Below are 17,076 nucleotides of genomic sequence, written 5' to 3' on the forward strand. Positions count from 1 at the left end.
TAAGGTGTGAAGTTTTTGTAAATTGTGGGGCCTTGATTTTTGAAGCCCTTGAAAAGCCTGCTTACATGTCACAACTCACAATCATACAAGTAAAAATATTTTAAGCAACATACAAGTAAAATTATTTTGAGCAAGGCCAGAAAATATGGTGTTGCTTATTGCAGAATGCAGCTAGCTACCTCCAAACGGAAGCAACCGTTAAGAAAGCCAAACAAGAAGTGACGTGAACTTCTCCCAAGCATAAACAAGAACAAGAGAACATATATAAACCCACTTAGTTAGATGGTGTTTTCATGGCATGACATGCCAGAACTTGATAATTTACAACTAGCAACAACAGAATTCAGTTTGCCGAATATACAGTGTTGATGCCTCGAATCATGACGCGCAGATTTGGAAAACATTTGTCTGGAAACGTTCATCGTATAACCTCCAATGCCCGTATCTTTCAGTATGAAAAACTGACCTTGGAATGTAGAAATTAGGCCGGGTAAGCACCTTCAAATTCTTCAGGCTTTCTGCAGCATCTTGCAATGCTCTGCTCGTCAGATTAGCACATCCAAAGAGGTCCAAGAACTCCAAGTTCACGCATCCCTCCACAATCGATTTGAGCCCATTAGGTGATAACTTGGATAATCGGAGTTCTAAACGCACAAGATTATGCATAAATTTTGCAATAACAGCAGCCTCTTCATCCCCATCCTGAGGAGCAGAGTTGAGATACTCCGCAGGAATGATTCCTATGTGCTGAGAAGGGTCTAGCCAATTCAACAGGTTCCTTCTTAAAACTTTCAAATTTAGACAATTACGCCCAATCAACTCCAATGACTCGTGAGAGATATTGTAACAAAAACTAATGTCCAGTTCACTAAGCATGTGGCAAGTAGCTGCAATTTTAGATATCGATCGGTCAGTCACGTTTGGGCTGCTTTTAATTGAAAGAATTTGAAGGTCTGGAGATCTGCAAAAGGAGTAATAAGCATCACTTATTTAATCTCCAAATAGAAGAACAATAATGCACCATGCACCAATGTAACGACAAATATGATCACTTGGGATACTATACAACCATCAGAGAATTGCATTATGCTGATAATGTCTTCCCTTGCACCATTGCAGCAAACAATAGGCACCCATTCAACTAGTCCAGGGGAAACTAGCTTTGGTATCTTTCCCTAAATTTAGAGAAGAAGCACATTCTATCTCCTCCTCAAGTGGTCATCCAGGGAAACCCCAACCAAGACTCACTGAGCTTTTCTGATAGAATATGTATTCCACAAACATTGCAAGAGGTTTTGATATGAAAAACAGCAAGACCAAAGAAATTTGGCACTCTTGTGTTGCCTATATCAAAGATCCCAAAACACCAAGGCTTGGATCCTGCTCTTCATAAATGTGCATTGTACAAACATTGCAAAGGTTTCAACATTCAAACATCTAGGCCAGAGGCACACACACACACAGAGCTCTGGAACATGCTGGGAGTACGTCTCAGGTAACTTTGGCACATAAATGGTAACTCCTTTTTGTGAACTTCACGAAGAAAATACCAGTTACTCTAATAATCAGCAAGAAGACAATTTTTGACTTGCAAAATAAACAAAAGAGAGAGAGAGAGATGAACATGCTGGAAGCATGTTAATAATAAGGGCATTTTGTTATGAAGTTTTAAATATGTTTCACTTAACGACATCTAATGATGGCATGTTTGCACTTTTTGTTGTTTACTTCATTTGGTTGTTCAGTTTGGGTTTCACCACATATGGGGGTCATAGTTGTAATTTTTACAAAGCTTGTAACCAACCTGATTATGTTTCCTTACTAAATAAATACTTGTGTGTTTTCCCTCACACAGAAGGTCACTAGGACAGCACACTTTTTCTCACCTGAGGCTGCATTGTTTCTTCATCTTCCTCATCTCCAACCAGATTATTACTGCAGCTGCTTAATCAGTTAGAAGACATTTCTGACTTTCAAAGCTATTAAAAGGAGTAGCTAATGAATTTAGAGCTTTCTTTCTAGTCAGAATGAGAGTTTTTAGTTTCCAATTCTAGAAAAAATTGGTCTCTCGTGGCTGCTTGCTAATCACCTACCTAGGCATCACCCCAGGCAACCTAGGTTGGTCCGGTGCCTCACCATCATCTAGATGAAATGTGAGTCCTGGTGGGTTCCTAGGAGGAAAATTACCAAGAAAATGCCTGTTTTTTTACATATGATGTTGGAAAAGCAAGAAAAACACACTTTTTCATTTTTTTCCCAAATTTTAAAATTTTTACACTTTTATTTGAAATTAAAGTTTTTGGTTTGCTTCTTTCATTCCTCTATGTTTGCAGTCCTTTAAAGGAAGCTGCTGATACTATTTGTGAGCATCTCAAGCAACCTCTTTCTTTGTCTCCCTCTATGTCTAATACCCAGCCCCAGCACACCTTCCCAACTACTTCCTATTGTCTGCTGAACATGCACTTCATCCCCTTTTCCTAGTGATCCCTTTTCATCAAGCTCTAATCTGTCTTAAATCATATAACACTTTCAAACCCTCTTTACCATCCACTAATTTATCAAACCCCTAATTGAGACAAGCACCGCCCCAACTCATATACCACGAAGTGTACCTCCATAGAATATCAATGTGCTCGACAATTATGTAAAGCTGAAAAACATAAGCCACCATCTTTCCGCAATCTAACATCCAAGGCCAACATAGATCACAAGAAAGGATTCGCGTTCGAACACCGATTACAATAAGAATAAACAAGTCCATATCACTAGATATTAGCGACCCAAGTACATGAATCTCTAGAAAACCAAGTGCAGAAAATGTTCAACCGAAAAAAGTTTAAATGTACGACATCCAAAACATCCACAGTATTCTTACAACTGCATAAATGCAAAGTAATTAACCAACTCACACAAGTCAAACCCCAAACTCAAATCTATATTCCTTCCACCAACAAAATACTGAAAAGATCAATCACCTAAGGAAGTAGAAAAATCTAGAAACAATACCAAGAGCAAGCAGAACACACTTTTTGTAACAATCGTGAAAAAAAAAATCAGTGTCGGACACGTGTCAGACACGTGCCCTGCACGTGTCAGACACGTGCCAAGGTTGGTCCGTCGTTTCGGACCCGGATCTGAGTTGGACCCGAGCCCGAACTCGGACCCAGCTTCTCTAACGATCGAGAAGCCTGTGACTTTTTAAGTCACAGGCGTCTCGGGCGAGGGGCAGAACCCCTCGCCCCTTCTCTCTCATCTGCACCGCCCCCATCACGTTCCCGCCGGCAATCGGAGACGCCGGCGAGCGATTCTGACCGGCCGCCTCCCCTCCAAGCTTCGGTGAGTCCCCGATCGCTGCCCCTTCTCTCTCCTCTGCTCCGACTCCCTCTTGATGCCGCCGGCGATCGTCGTCTCCCCCTTGTTGTCTCCCCTTCAGCCGCAGACACTCCGGCAGCCCTTGAGCCTCGGCAGCGCCACCACCCTCCCGTCTGCTGTCGACTGCGCCGGCCACCGACGACCTCTCAGCTCCGGCGACCACCTATTTTCTCGGCTCCCCTTCGTGGGAGGCTGACGCTGTTGACCTCGACACTGGAGTTGTCGGCCGCTCCTCCCCCGTCGCTCTGGTCTTCGGAGGTATAACCCCCCTCTCTTCCTTTTTTTTGTTTTGGGTTGATCGACATGGGGGGCTGAGCCCCCTGTCATCGCCTTTTTGTCGGCAGGGGGTTAAACCCCCTGCCTTCCTTTGAGGGTTGATGACAGGGGGGCGGAGCCCCCTGTCATCACCTGTTGTCGGCAAGGGGCTCCAAACCCCCCCCCCCCCCCTGCATTTGTGTCTCGGTAGGGGGCGGGGTCCCCCCTACCTTCGTGATTGTCTTCCGGTAGGGGGGAGCCCCCCTGCACTCCTTTTGTTTTCTAGTAGGGGGAGAAGCTCCCCCTGCCCTCCGTTGCTTCTCGGCAGGGGGATCGGCCCCCTGTCTCTTTTCCTTTGACGGGGGGGGGGCTCTGTCCCCCTGCCGTTTGCTTTGTTGGCAGGGGGCTCCGCTTCCCCCTGCCATTCTTGTTGTGCGGGTAGGGGGCTCCATCCCCCTACCGTTTGTTTTGTTGACAGGGGGTCCCTCTCCCCCTGTTCCTTTTTGTGTCTGCCTGCAGCGGGGTGAGGCCCCCTGCATTTGCTTTCTGGCAGGGGGCGAGCCCCCCTGCTCCCTTGTTGTTTCTGGTAGGAGGGGGGAGAGGCTCCTCCCCTACCTTCTGTTGTCTTTCTTGCAGGGGCGGAGCCCCCTGCACCCGCTGTTGCTCTTCGGCAGGGGGTTTCGTCCCACTGCCACCAGCGTTGTGCCAGCAGGGGGCGAAGCCACCCTGCTTTCCTGTTTTCAGGCAGGGGCTTGCCCCCTGCATTTTGGTGTTTGTTCTCTGGCAAGGGGCTTTGCCCCCTTGCCTTGTTCTTGCTGCCGGCAGGGGGCTGCGCCCCTGTCTCGTGTTCTGACAGGGGGTGTTCCTATCTGCCTTGTTGCAGCAGGTGTGGCAGGGAGGCCTTGCTGCCTTGTTGTTTGTTTATTTTCGGCATATGCTAACGATCTAAGCTCTCCAGGTTGAACGGTGGATCTGGCTCACCCTCTGTGGCTCGAGCTTTTGCTTGCCTACGCTGCATGCGTATGAGGACCTGCAACCCCTGAAGGTAGGGAATTCTTGCGTGAAAGGACAATGAACTGATAAATGTTAAAATAAGAAAGAGAACTAAAAGAGAACGATATATCTATACGTATAATATATATACGTATGTCTTTACCTTCAAAGACGCGGTTTCGCGATCCTTGTCCTCTTTACTTTCCTGCACTTTCCTTTCTGTCGTCGTCGCGCTATATGTGCCTAGGCTTTTCATTCCTGTCTTTACATTTCCTGTCTTTTAACTCAAGGACGCGGTTTCGCGATCCTTGTCCTCTTTACTTTCTCGCACTTTACTTTCCTTTTGCCCCGCGCTTTGCGCCCTGGCATTTACTTATGTTTGCCTTGTTCTCCAGGATGCCTGGTCCTCTTTTACGTTCTTGCACCTTACTTCTTGCAATTACTTGTTGCCCCGCGCTTTATGCGCCATGGCCTTGCTTCTTCTTTACTCTCCGTACTTTACTTTCCTGTGCTGTCGTGCTTGCTCTTGCACTTACCTTTTGTATGTATTCGTCTTTACCTTGTTGCTGCGCTTCGTGCATATGCCTTGTTCGTGCATGTATCCTATCTCTGTCGCATGCTCCTTTTCCTGCTTGCGCTTATTGATCTATCGAGGTGCAACCCCATGCCTCGTGAGTCGTCCTTTACACTCGCATAGGATGTCTTACCTCACGAGTTGCTTACGTAGTTGTCTGCTTGTGCGTTACGATGATCGAGGTATGATCTCATACCTCGTGTGGAGCTTTAGCGTTCTACCCTCGCGGTGCGGCTTCGCCCATCGAGTCTTGCCCCTCGACTTGCCTTTGTATTGGTTTGTGCACGGGTTTGTCCCTTGTCAGCTTGCACTCCTTGAGTGCAGCTTCGAGTGTATAGTGTATATCGTTTCACTTGTCTTACAGGTCACGACACACACTTGTGCACTTCGGTTCTCCAAAGACATCGTCTTAGGTGCAAACCTATTTTCAAGATGTATAACTTGTAAAGCAGAGGTAGCGGCCGAACCTCCCAAATCGATGTATTTGGGATAGATGTGTTACAACCTCAGTTCGCCTATTGAATACGACTTAGATAACGTTGTTTAGGATCCTGTGCACGAGTAGGACGGGGATCCTAGCGAGGTACTTGCGCCGTCGCTAGATCAGCGTTACCTCACCTCTGTTGCGAGACCTAGTTTCTAGGCTTTCTGGTTCAATCAAGATTGTACCGCCTTCCTTCATGAAGGTATTGTTGGATCTCTTACGAGGGATCCATGTTCTTCCTCTTATAGTTATACCTTTAATTCCGTACGATATGTTTGGACTACGAGAGCAGGACGAGAGGTTTATAGTAACCTCTAAGCATGTATTGACACATTAAGCTAATCCTGTTATGTTGATTTCGCCTAATAGGCAGATTGATCGCGATTGTCTAAAGGACCCGAGCACGATCAGTTGGAACTGGAATGAGTTCACTGTGGGCTTCTGTAAAGCAGAAGTATTGGGATTTTCTGCGAGCGATCCGTACCCCTCTCATCGTGGTTGTACTTTTGAACAGGTACGTTGCGTACTGCGATGAGTAGGATGAGAGGTCTATGTCTGCCTCGAACATGCAATGACATGTGTTTGAGATCACAAGAGTGATGTTTCTACCCTCACTAGGGATTGACCCCTTTCAACGTGATTATACGTTTGAATAGGTACAATGCGTACTGCGATGAGTAGGATGTGAATTGTGTGCTTGCCTCGATCGCGCAATGGCGCGTATAACTCACCTAAATAATAATCATGGGCCTTCACAGGCAAGATGCTTGATTGGGTTGAAAGACCAGAGCATGAGAATGGGACAGTGGTTAAGAAACCCTTCATCGTGCTCATTCGGGACGGTTCATCAAGAGAGAGGATGAATGGTATAAAACTCTGATGGATAGTCATAAATGGCAATCTCGGGCAAAGATCCGACCTTTCCCAGTCATCGGAGGTTAGGGGAAATCCTTTGGGCCACTTCTGCAGAAGTACGGATGTGCATCCATTGGGCCTTTGTTTGCCTTTGGGGATTTACTCTCTTGGTCACAGACCGTCCCCTTAGGAAGCGGACTCAACCAGTCATTCGGGGTATAATAATATACATAGCATAATGGACTCCCGAATCGATCTCGGTTATTTCTACGTTTTGCCTTGTGCGTACCCACAACGGCCTGCTCAGTAATGAGACAAGTTATAACGTATACACATGATCATGAGATGCGCACGTTGTGACGTGCATTGCTTGCTTGCTTGTTAGCTTGATAGTTCGGTATGCTACTCGTTGAGCTAGGTACGCCTGTCGAGGCGTTACCCTTGTTGGTTGCACTGTTTACGCAGTTCCTTGCTTAGTAATAACTAGCTTCTCATACTAGTTGATTGTTTATCCTGTGTAACTTATGAATTGCTTGTGATGCAATAACTTGTGCCTCACGATTAATGTAATCACATGTCGATGGACTGAACCATCTTATGGTACTTGTATGTATTACGAGTGTTGTTGTGAATACCTGTCTTATGCAATTGCCTTGCTTGACTGGTGAATAGAGTTAGTTACTCTTCACCTATTATATCTGTGGGATTGCTATAGTTGTTTGTTTAGCACTCTGATCCTTCTTGCTCTTGTACGTAGTTGTTTGCCTTACTAGAGCCTTGCTTACTCTATAGCATGTTTGATTAGATTTGCTACTCTTGCTTGTTCCTGCATGAGCTAGCATTTATCTTACTTATTGCAGCTTTTGCTCTTTTTTGTCCTTTGCACCCCTACTAGTCTATTGTGAGACTGACCCATTTCATAGGCAGGTAGTGAACAGGTTGAGACAGCTTGCGATGACACGATGACGCGATGCATTCAAGGCAATGCCCTTTCCTGACGTTGCGCTCCTGGGGACTCTTTTGATAAGATGTGGTACAAGGTTTCTTTGAAAGCATCTCTTTTGATTATAACTTTGGATTTCTAAAACTGTATTACCAAAATGTGGTTCTTCTTTTCATTTCAATAAAATATATATTTGAATTGCAAATCGGTTTGTAAAGGGTAATCTGTTTTTTGTTGTAATGTGCCCAAGGTCTAGGGACTTGTTGTTTGAACCTGATCTTCCGTTGAACTTCTGTTTTAAACTCTGATAAATGATTATTTTCAAAGCTTTAAACCTTTTTTCATAAAAGGTTTCAAGTCCACGATTTTGGGGCGTTACACTTTCAGATCCCCAACAACTCATTATCAACCACCAAATATAATTTAATTACAAAAAAAAACAGAAAATAAAGATTTTACAAAGAGAAAAAAAATCTATTCTGCAACAACTTCGAAGCCATAAAATCTAAGAATGTCGAGAACATAATAGCGAAGAAAAGGAAGAATTTAAAATGCAATTCTGGAGCAAATAACGCAGAACAGATCTAAGCATGAATTCTATTTATCTGCATATTCAAAATTCTTGTATTTATTCTATTGGTAACTACTTCATGCAAATTTCAAATCCTAAAAACTATGTCTCGCAACTCCCCTTTTATCCTCAGGCATTTAGAACTACTTATCCAGAATTTTGGAATATGCAACAAAAGCGGGATCGTGAATCAAAATCCATTACCCCAATTTACATCCACTTCTCCAGATAAACAGTCACATCCAGACATCCGGAGAGACATGGCGCGCCCACTTATCCACAACTTTAGGATAAGTCGAGAAATTGATTTACGAAGCTCAATCCGATATTCCAATTTCCAAAACCTAATTCGCAACCGAAAACGTAGATCGCTCTATCAAACCTTACACGAACCCAAAGGATCAGACGAATTTCCCCAATTATACCCCACTTTTCCTAGATAAATAGTCGCGTCCAAACACCTAGGGTGACGTCCGGATGCCGTGTTGAAAAGCATATCATTCATGCAAACATGAAAAAGAAAAGAGAGTATTTATGTGGTTCAGTCTTATAAGACCTACATCCACAGACACCAGAAGCATGATTTCCATTATGCAACTTCACCTATATATAGGTGAAACCAGAGAGTATAGGGAAAGAGAATTGATTACATGGGTAAAAAACAAAGGGCCACCTTGAGCAATGAAAGAGGCCTCCTTGAAACTTCAAACGTCACCTTGAAACCCAATGTTACTTTGAAACCCCAAACGTCACCTTGAAACCCAATGTTACCTTGAGCTTTGTGACATCTTTATTCTTCCTGGTGCCTTGATACTGCCAACTCATTACTCCCCCTCAAGCTAGAAAGCATATATATTATATGTTCCCAGCTTGCTCAAAGCATAGCAAAGTTGATCTTTTGACACAGCTTTAGTCAAAACATCAGCTACCTGCTCTGAGCTGGAGATGAAGGTAGTTGATATCTCTTTATTTTGAACTTTGTCCCTAACAAAATGACACAACTTCTATGTGTTTTGTTCTTTCATGAAAAACTGAATTTGCCGCTTTATGGATAGCTGCTTGATTATCAGAGTACATAGGCATAGGAGTTTTAACTTCAAGGCCAATTTCTTCTAACAAAGCTTTAGTCCATGTTAACTCACATGCAATTGTTGTCATAGCCCTATACTCTGCTTCGGCATTTGATTGAGATACAACTTTTTGTTTTTTGCTTTTCCATGCAACCAAATTACCTCCAACAAATACACAAAGACCAGTGGTAGATTTTCTATACAATGCACTATCAGCCCAAACTGTATCAGAATAGCCATAGACATCTACCCTCCTATTTCTTTTATACCAAAGGCCATGTCCTAGAGCTTTCTTGATGTATCGTAGAATTCTGTCAATAGCATTCACATGAGTTTTTTGACGATTGTGCGTGAACTTACTTACCTCACCAACAGCATATGCTATATCTGGTCTTGTAGCTGTGAGATAAATGAGTCTGCCAACAATTCTTTGGTATTGCTTGACGTCTTCTACTGGATCCTCATCAGCCTTTTCGAGCTTGTGATTTACTTTTATGGGTGTATCGTCTGGCCTTGCACCCATTTTCCCTATCTCATTTAACAAGTCTATTGCATATTTTCTTTGAGACAGGTATAACCCCTTTTTAGAATGCTTGATTTATATACCAAGAAAATATTTCAGTTGTCCCAAATCTTTAATATCAAATACTTCATGTAAATACTTTTTGACATCTGGAATTTCATTATTATTATTGTCGATAATAATAATATCATCAACATAGACGAGCACAATAGTGATATATTGAGTATTTTTCTTTACGAAAAATGAGTTATCAAAAACACATCCTTTAAATCCATTCTCTTCCAAAGTTTGGCTTAACTTTGCATATCACGCTCTCGGAGATTGTTTAAGACCGTAAATGGCCTTTTTTAGTCTACAAGCAACAATTGTTTTGTTATAGCTTGAATGCTCTGGTGGTACTTGCATAAAAACTTCTTCATTGAGATCTCCTTGAAGAAAAATATTTTTAACATCAAGCTGAAATAATTTCCAATTTAAATTGCAAGCAATAGACGGCAAAATTCTAACAGTGCTCATTTTTGCAATAGGGGCAAAAGTTTCAGTATAGTCTATATGTGTTGTTTGAGAATATCCCTTTGCAACTAGTCGTGCCTTGAAACGCTCAATGGTTCCATTACTTTTGTACTTGACTTTATACACCCATTTATAACCAACAAGTTATTTTATCTTTAGGATTGTCAACAATTTTCCAAGTATGATTCTTTTCCATTGCCTTGAGCTCCTCATTCATAGCATCACACCATTCTTTCTTTTTACAAGCTTCTTCAAATGTATCTGGTTCTTGTATGTTTGAGACCTTAGCAAGATAAGCAAAACATTTTTGTGACACATGAGCATAGTTCAAATATTTTTCAATTGGATATGTCACGGCACTATAAGTGACAAAGTCATGGTATCTTGTTGGCATCTGAATAGTTCGTTCGGACCGCCGAACAGACCTATTTTCATCACCAACATTCTCAATAGAATTACCTTCACCAAGCTCAACGTTTTCTCCAACCTTGTTTTCACAAGTAACCTCATATTCTTGAGTTATATTAGGAAAAACAAATCCTGGTTTTGAAGCTTACTCCCCCTGAAATTCTTGCCCTTGTTTTTCAAAAAATGATTTCTCTTCATCAAATTTCACATCTCGAGAAGCATAAAGCTTTTTGTTTGCGACATCATAGCAGCGCTATCCCTTTTTAGATGAGTCATAACCAACAAAAATACACTTGATGGCTCTATAATGAAGTTTGTTTCTATTGGAAGGATGTTGCCATACATAACAAATGCAGCCAAAAGTTTTCAAATGTTTAATAGAATGTTTTCTTTCATCAAAACATCAATTGGAGATTTGAAATCAAGAATGTGAGTGGGCAAACGATTTATAATATAGCTTGCAGTACTGACTGCATCTGCCCAAAAAGTCTCTAGGACATTCATTTGGAATAGAAGAGATCTTGTTACTTTAAGAAGATGACGATTTTTTCATTATGCGACTCCGTTTTGCTGAGGAGTGCCAACACAAGTTGTTTCGTGTTGCATTTCATGCATATTTTTGAAATTTATAAATTTTTCATTCATATATTCTGTCCTATTGTGTGTCCTTAAAATTTTTATTTTGTAGCTATATTGTGTTTGAATCATATTGTAAAACTTTAGAAAATAATCAAACACTTCATTTTTTCTTCTTAGAAAATTGATGCAAAGCAGGATGGACCCGAATCCAAACAGCGTGACCCAAGTCGGGGACTAGATTTACACTCTGGGGATCGGATTCAAGCAGTGGATCCAATCCAGATATTGGTTCCAAGACATGGTTAAAACCATTTAAAGGTACCGTAGTGATTTTCAACAAAGGATTGGCTTGCTCTTGAATCACCACCGCTTGTTGAGAGGATTGGGAAGACGATGAGCTTGATTTAGCCATTGACTATGATATCACTTGATCAAAAAACATGAACCAAACAACCTGGCTATGATTCCATGTTGAAAAGCATATCATTCATGCAAACATGAAAAAGAAAAGAAAGAGAGTATTTATGTGGTTAGGTCTTATAAGACCTACATCCACAGACACCTCAGAAGCATGATTTCCATCATGCAACTTCACTTGTGTGTATATAGGTGAAACCAAAGAGTACAGGGAAAGAGAAATTATTACATGGGTAAAAAAAGAAGGGCCACCTTGAGCAATGAAAGAAGCCTTCTTGAAACTTCAAACGTCATCTTGAAATCCAACATTACTTTGAAACCCCAAAGCCTTGTGACATCTTTATTCTTCCTGGTGCCTTGATACTGCCAACTCATTATGCCCCAACTTATCCAAAAAACTAGGATAAGTTGGGAAATTGCTGTATGAATCACACCGCGAAATTTCGAATATAATTCACAGTTAAAAAACACAAATCTCTCCATCGACATCAACGTGAAATCCAAACCCTAACCGTGATAAAAATCGAGAGAGAACCAAAACCCTAGCTCCAAAATTGACAAAGAAACAAAAACAGAGCAAAGTCAAGAGAAGCAGGAGGACAAGCCAGAACCTCTCGGAGAGGAGGCAGAGGGATCGGTCAGAGCAGTGGCAGATGAGGACCTCCCTGAGGTCGTTGGAGCTCCTGCGGGCAGCGGATTGGAGCATGGAATCGACGGCGGCCTCGAAGTCAGGGGACCACCATCGGGGGTGATCGAAGGAGGCAGGGGCAGCGGAGGAGATGGAGGGCTCGAGGTCGAGGGTGCACCAGAGAGAAGGGTCGCAGGAGGCAGCAAGCCACGATCTGCAGACCAGCGGGACCCACCTCCACCGGTCCTCAAGGGGCAACCTCGCCAATATGTCCACCAGCCACTCCCCAGTCATCTCCACCCATTCCCTCATTTGATTTCTTTCTTCATCTGCTTCTTCCCAACTCTTTCTCTCTCAGAGTATTTACTGCAGCGTTTAACGGTCAGAAGAAAGAAGAAAAAGGTCCATATAGGGATGTAAACCGATCGTAGATCGGATGTGGTAAAATATCATATTCGACTAATCGGTGTTTTTTTATATAAATGGATTAAGATGTCCATCAGATTGGGGTATTTGTCGAGTTTGTTCACGAAAAATCAAAATCACAGCCGCATACTATTATAATCATATATGTTTTTTTTAACGGACGTCATCGATGACTCATACAAAAATATGATGGACCCTTTTCTCTTATCCGGGATTAGTTAGCATATAAGCTAGACCTTCCTAATAGTTTTTAGGTTCACCTTGTCTTTCATGTGTGTAATCTAAAGTCCTTCAACGAAGATGAAAAGGATTTCAAATCAATGGGCTTCCATTCCTCAGCGAACCCCAATAGCAGCTTCAACATCGACCTTTAGAGAAATTGAATTCATCATTGATCACGTCAGCGATTTTCTAAGAGAAGTAAAGAAATATCTTGTGAAATGGAAAGGATTGCCAAAGAGTGAAGCAAGTTGGGAGACTCCAAAAAATATTTGTCAGTTTCAGCAAGCCATTGAAGACTACCAACAGTAGATTGCGCCGAAGACGGTGCCAGTTTAGGTGAGGGAGAGTATTCCAGACCGCCATGTTGACAACTTTGTTTCTTAATGTAAATACCTCTTTGATCCTTCGTAGTGTACATAAATGGCCTTTGGCCTAAGATCCTCCGTGAACAATAATTGTTACGGGTCTCTCTAACTCTATTTTTGTAATCATGTAACTTATGAATATGAGTTACTTTCTCTCTATCTCTTATTGTTGCTCTCTTGGTTGCTCTCTTTAAGTTTGTGCACACTCTGTTGCGTTTGTGTTGCTTTCTTGACCGGGAAGGTTGACATGGTTGAAACTATCAAGTGCCGCACGGAGCTTTCAGATAAGCCTGTGACAGTCCGTCATCCCATTATGCCAAACCCCTTGGGTCTATGATCCTCAATTGTTATCTCATTGGTCCCACAGCAAATGATAGTACAAAATATTATATAATATAGGAAACAGCAGTATGGCTCATGAAAGTTGGAAAATGTGAATTATTGCCAAGATAAATGCCATAATAGCAAGGTGCAAAGTAACATCTGCATCTCTGTCGGGTCTTTGAGCATGTGATAGAGTCCGCTTGCTGTTTCAGTTTGTTGCAGTTGAAGTCAGGCCTTCCTCCATTAAGAAAACTATACGGGTGAATCAAATCGCACTTCACCTACATCATCGTCAACAAATAAACAAGCAATTGGAGATGGTGGTGCCGTGAACAGGAGTACAGTGTAATTCTGTTACATGGACATGGATATCGACAACTAAAATATGTTTTTGAATAATAAAATGCAAATGACCTTAAAATTCAGGTTAGACCACGGGCCGAGCAGGCCGTGGCCTGGCTTTTTGGGCCGAGCCTGGGGCTAGTTTTTTTTACCAGCGCTCGGCCAATATTTTGGCAAGATGGACATAGGTTAGGCCACAAGCCTACACATATCCCAACGTGACCCAATGTTTGTGTGCATGTGTGTGTTTTTTAGATCAATGGATCTTAGATTTGAGGGTGTGTTTTTTTTATAATAACAAATTCGATGGTACGTGTCCCCAATAAAGCCTTTGTAACGGGGCATGTCCAATGTGGCCCAGTGTTTGTGTGCATGTGTTATTTACACGTGTTTGAGAAAACCCGTATTGTGGCTAGGCTCAGTTGCCTAGCGAAATCACGAGAGTTTGAGGCATGCCAAGCACAAAAAATTGTTGTTTGCCTCACTCGAGCTATGCCCGTGCCCGTGACAGTACGAGTTCTTTGTTTTAACATAAAGTCCCTTCTCAAATACATAGATTTCTATTTAGAACCCTTTGGCTTACCTCCAACCGTAGCCTTAGCTTCGAGTTCTATATTCTTCTTCTTCTTCTTTGCAATCCAGCAGACAACCGCTGTAGCAACAAGGAAAGCGGATAAACCAAAGAAGGAGCCAAGAATTTTGGCAGCTATTAGCCCTACCCCTGTACAGCCCTTGGCCCGAGCAACGAGAGTAGCGGCAACGCCTGCAGAAGCATCTATCAGTCCATCACCACCAGTACTGCATAAATGAGGGTACCGATCAACGCAAGGAATTACAACAAAAGGGCTCATGGGTGGCTCGTTTCATAAGCCAAGGCACGTAAGATTCATACCTGGGAGGAGGGGGACTCGCCCTTGGGTACCCATAGCCATTGTTGGTGTTGGTGTAGCCATTGTTGTTGGTGTAGCCATTGTTGTTGGTGTAGCCATTGTTGTTGTAGGTGTCGGGATAGTTCCCATTATAGTAATCTGAAACATTTTAGTGACAATTATCAAGATTCAAGAGTGATGCTGGCGATGACTGAGGCTAATTGTGGTGACTGCAGATCAGGTGTAATCACATTGCACATTTTGAGTGTGCAGCAGCACCTGACAGCCTTCCATGTGCTGTTAGCCACACAACTAATAAGGCCCCTTCACCTGCTTGGTTTAGTTTCGCTTAAGTGACACCCTTATTTATGTGGAGGCTGGATCAGGTGGCAATCACATTGCATGAAATGCGTGTGCCGCTGCACTGACCACAGCTCATTTTTCTGACACCGCCTCTGAGATGCGGGGCCCAATAGTTGATGGGTGGTGATCAGGTTTCACCTTATCCCAATTCACATATGTGCCCTCAGCAAATCAGAGTCCGGATAGGGTGCAATATGATTGCACAAAAATTGTGCATTAAGCACCCGATAGCCCTCCATCAGGTCTTGGATCCCACACCTGACACAGGTCTGTTCCCAAGATGGAGGGTGATCGGGTGCTTATTGTACAAATATTTGTGCAATAATTTTAAGACAGCAAATCATATGACAGCAATCTATGGGAGACTCACTGCACCAAAATGCAGTCATGTGATCGGCTGTTACTCAAGAGACTTCTACAGCCCAAGTTTGTTTGTCTTCCACGGAAAGTCTATGATTTCCACATAAAAACACAAAGAAGTATGCATTTCTGCCCGCTGTGACAACACAAACAAGTCACCCGCTTTCCTCGCCTGCCCTTTTCCCCTCCTATTTTTGTGCCGAAAATTAAAACAAGTGCTATTTTCAATGAAACAAGCCTCCCCCATCCCTCCTAGCTTTGCCTTTTTTCATTTCTGCGACAAGTTCTCCTGTGGTGGTTGGTGGGGTGGGATGGCAGTTGGGCTTTGTAACCGTGGAAGGATGCTCTCTGCTCAGAACCTCCTCTACATTAGACAAACGGAGCTTAAGGCCGTGTTTGATCCACAGTATTCTTCCCCATGAGAACAAAGAACTTGTCCCATGTTTGAATGCGGGATCACTTTCTCCCTTCCTGTTATTTTTTTTAGGGGACAGGACCGTGTGCGCCAAGGGTGTGAGTCGTGACTGATGGACAAATGCTGTCTGGATTGTTCAAGCAGCCTTTGTCCAGCGTGTCAAACTCACTGGGCTTGTTTGTCCAATTCTATGGAAGTAAAAGGCATTTGATGAGAAAGACATGTATTTTTTTTTTAAATCTTGTCGACTCAATCTTTCCATGAGAATGATTTTATAGGAGTGAGGTACCAAAGGATTCACACATAAAAGTGATAGGTGGTGGTGGGGAAAAAATGTAAGTTTGTAACTGACTTGTGCGGCGGGCATAGATGATTTTATGTTTGTTTCCTTCGTGGTTCCTAAGAAGAAAAAAATGAATGTCAGTTCCACACTTTTCCATGAAAGTTGCATGAAACAAATAAGCCCTAAAGTTTCAATTAAAAAGAAAGGAAACGATCTGGAGCAACTTACAGCCAGAGACACAGATGGAATTGAGACTTATAAAGAGTAGCAACAACTTCCAGTTGGAACCACGGATGGAATTGCGAGTGAAGAGGAGTTGGAGGGGTGTTGCCATGATTCGAGGGAGAGGTAGGGACGATGATAAAAAATGTGAGCAATTCTCTCATTTATCGAACACAACACGCTCCCCTCATTTATAGGATTAGTTAGCGTGTGCCAAACGTTGCAGAAGACTCCATGAAGGGCAACGCTATCAGTCTCGCCACCGTGTACACGGCTTTCAAACTTGAGTCAGACACAGGACAAGACAGGACTGTGAAAATGTCAGTAAACAGCGCAACCCGATCTGCTTCCGCGGTTTTGCTCAGGCCCACATCGTGGCCATCTCTTTGCATTTGACAGTTTTTTAAGATGGCAATTATGTTGTCATTGATTTTCTAATTTCTATTTTTTCATTTTTATTGAAAAAAAAATCAGCAAAATTGAAACAAGCATAAATTTTTAAGAAAAATATAAATAAACTTTTTTTTGCTTAAAAATTGCAATTATTAATGACCTAAATTGGCTAGACTGGTATTATCCAGCACAGACAATACTAACCTGGCAGTTTTCTATTAGATGGTTGTCTGAAAAATGGCAGGAATTGTTTGTCATCTTAAAAAAAAAGTTTTTTGGTCTTTCTGGCCCTAAGACACCACCCGCC

The 17,076-nt window shown here is 42.6% G+C and overlaps 1 protein-coding gene and 1 pseudogene across 2 annotated transcripts; both read right to left on the reverse strand.

The window, feature by feature from the left end:
- Positions 1–226: 226 nt before the first annotated feature.
- On the reverse strand, positions 227–12,497 carry LOC149835509 (F-box protein SKIP1 pseudogene; annotated as a pseudogene).
- A 929-nt stretch (positions 12,498–13,426) lies between these two features.
- On the reverse strand, positions 13,427–16,492 carry LOC149835510 (uncharacterized). 2 transcript variants are annotated; one of them, XM_090010556.1, is made up of 4 exons: positions 16,383–16,492; positions 14,757–16,270; positions 14,448–14,627; positions 13,427–13,803 (listed from the first exon to the last, which is right to left on the reverse strand). In XM_090010556.1, exons 2-4 carry the CDS (start codon positions 14,899–14,901, stop codon positions 13,775–13,777), a joined length of 354 nt encoding a protein of 117 aa, XP_089866682.1. In that variant the 5' UTR covers positions 14,902–16,270; positions 16,383–16,492; the 3' UTR covers positions 13,427–13,774. The 2 variants fall into 2 exon arrangements, 1 of the variants encoding a protein (XP_089866682.1); XR_016432627.1 differs by having other exon boundaries at positions 13,427–14,662.
- Positions 16,493–17,076: the final 584 nt, after the last annotated feature.

Source organism: Nuphar pumila, chromosome 6 (genome assembly GCF_984573655.1).
Source record: "Nuphar pumila chromosome 6, dmNupPumi1.hap1.1, whole genome shotgun sequence".
Lineage (NCBI taxonomy): Eukaryota > Viridiplantae > Streptophyta > Magnoliopsida > Nymphaeales > Nymphaeaceae > Nuphar > Nuphar pumila.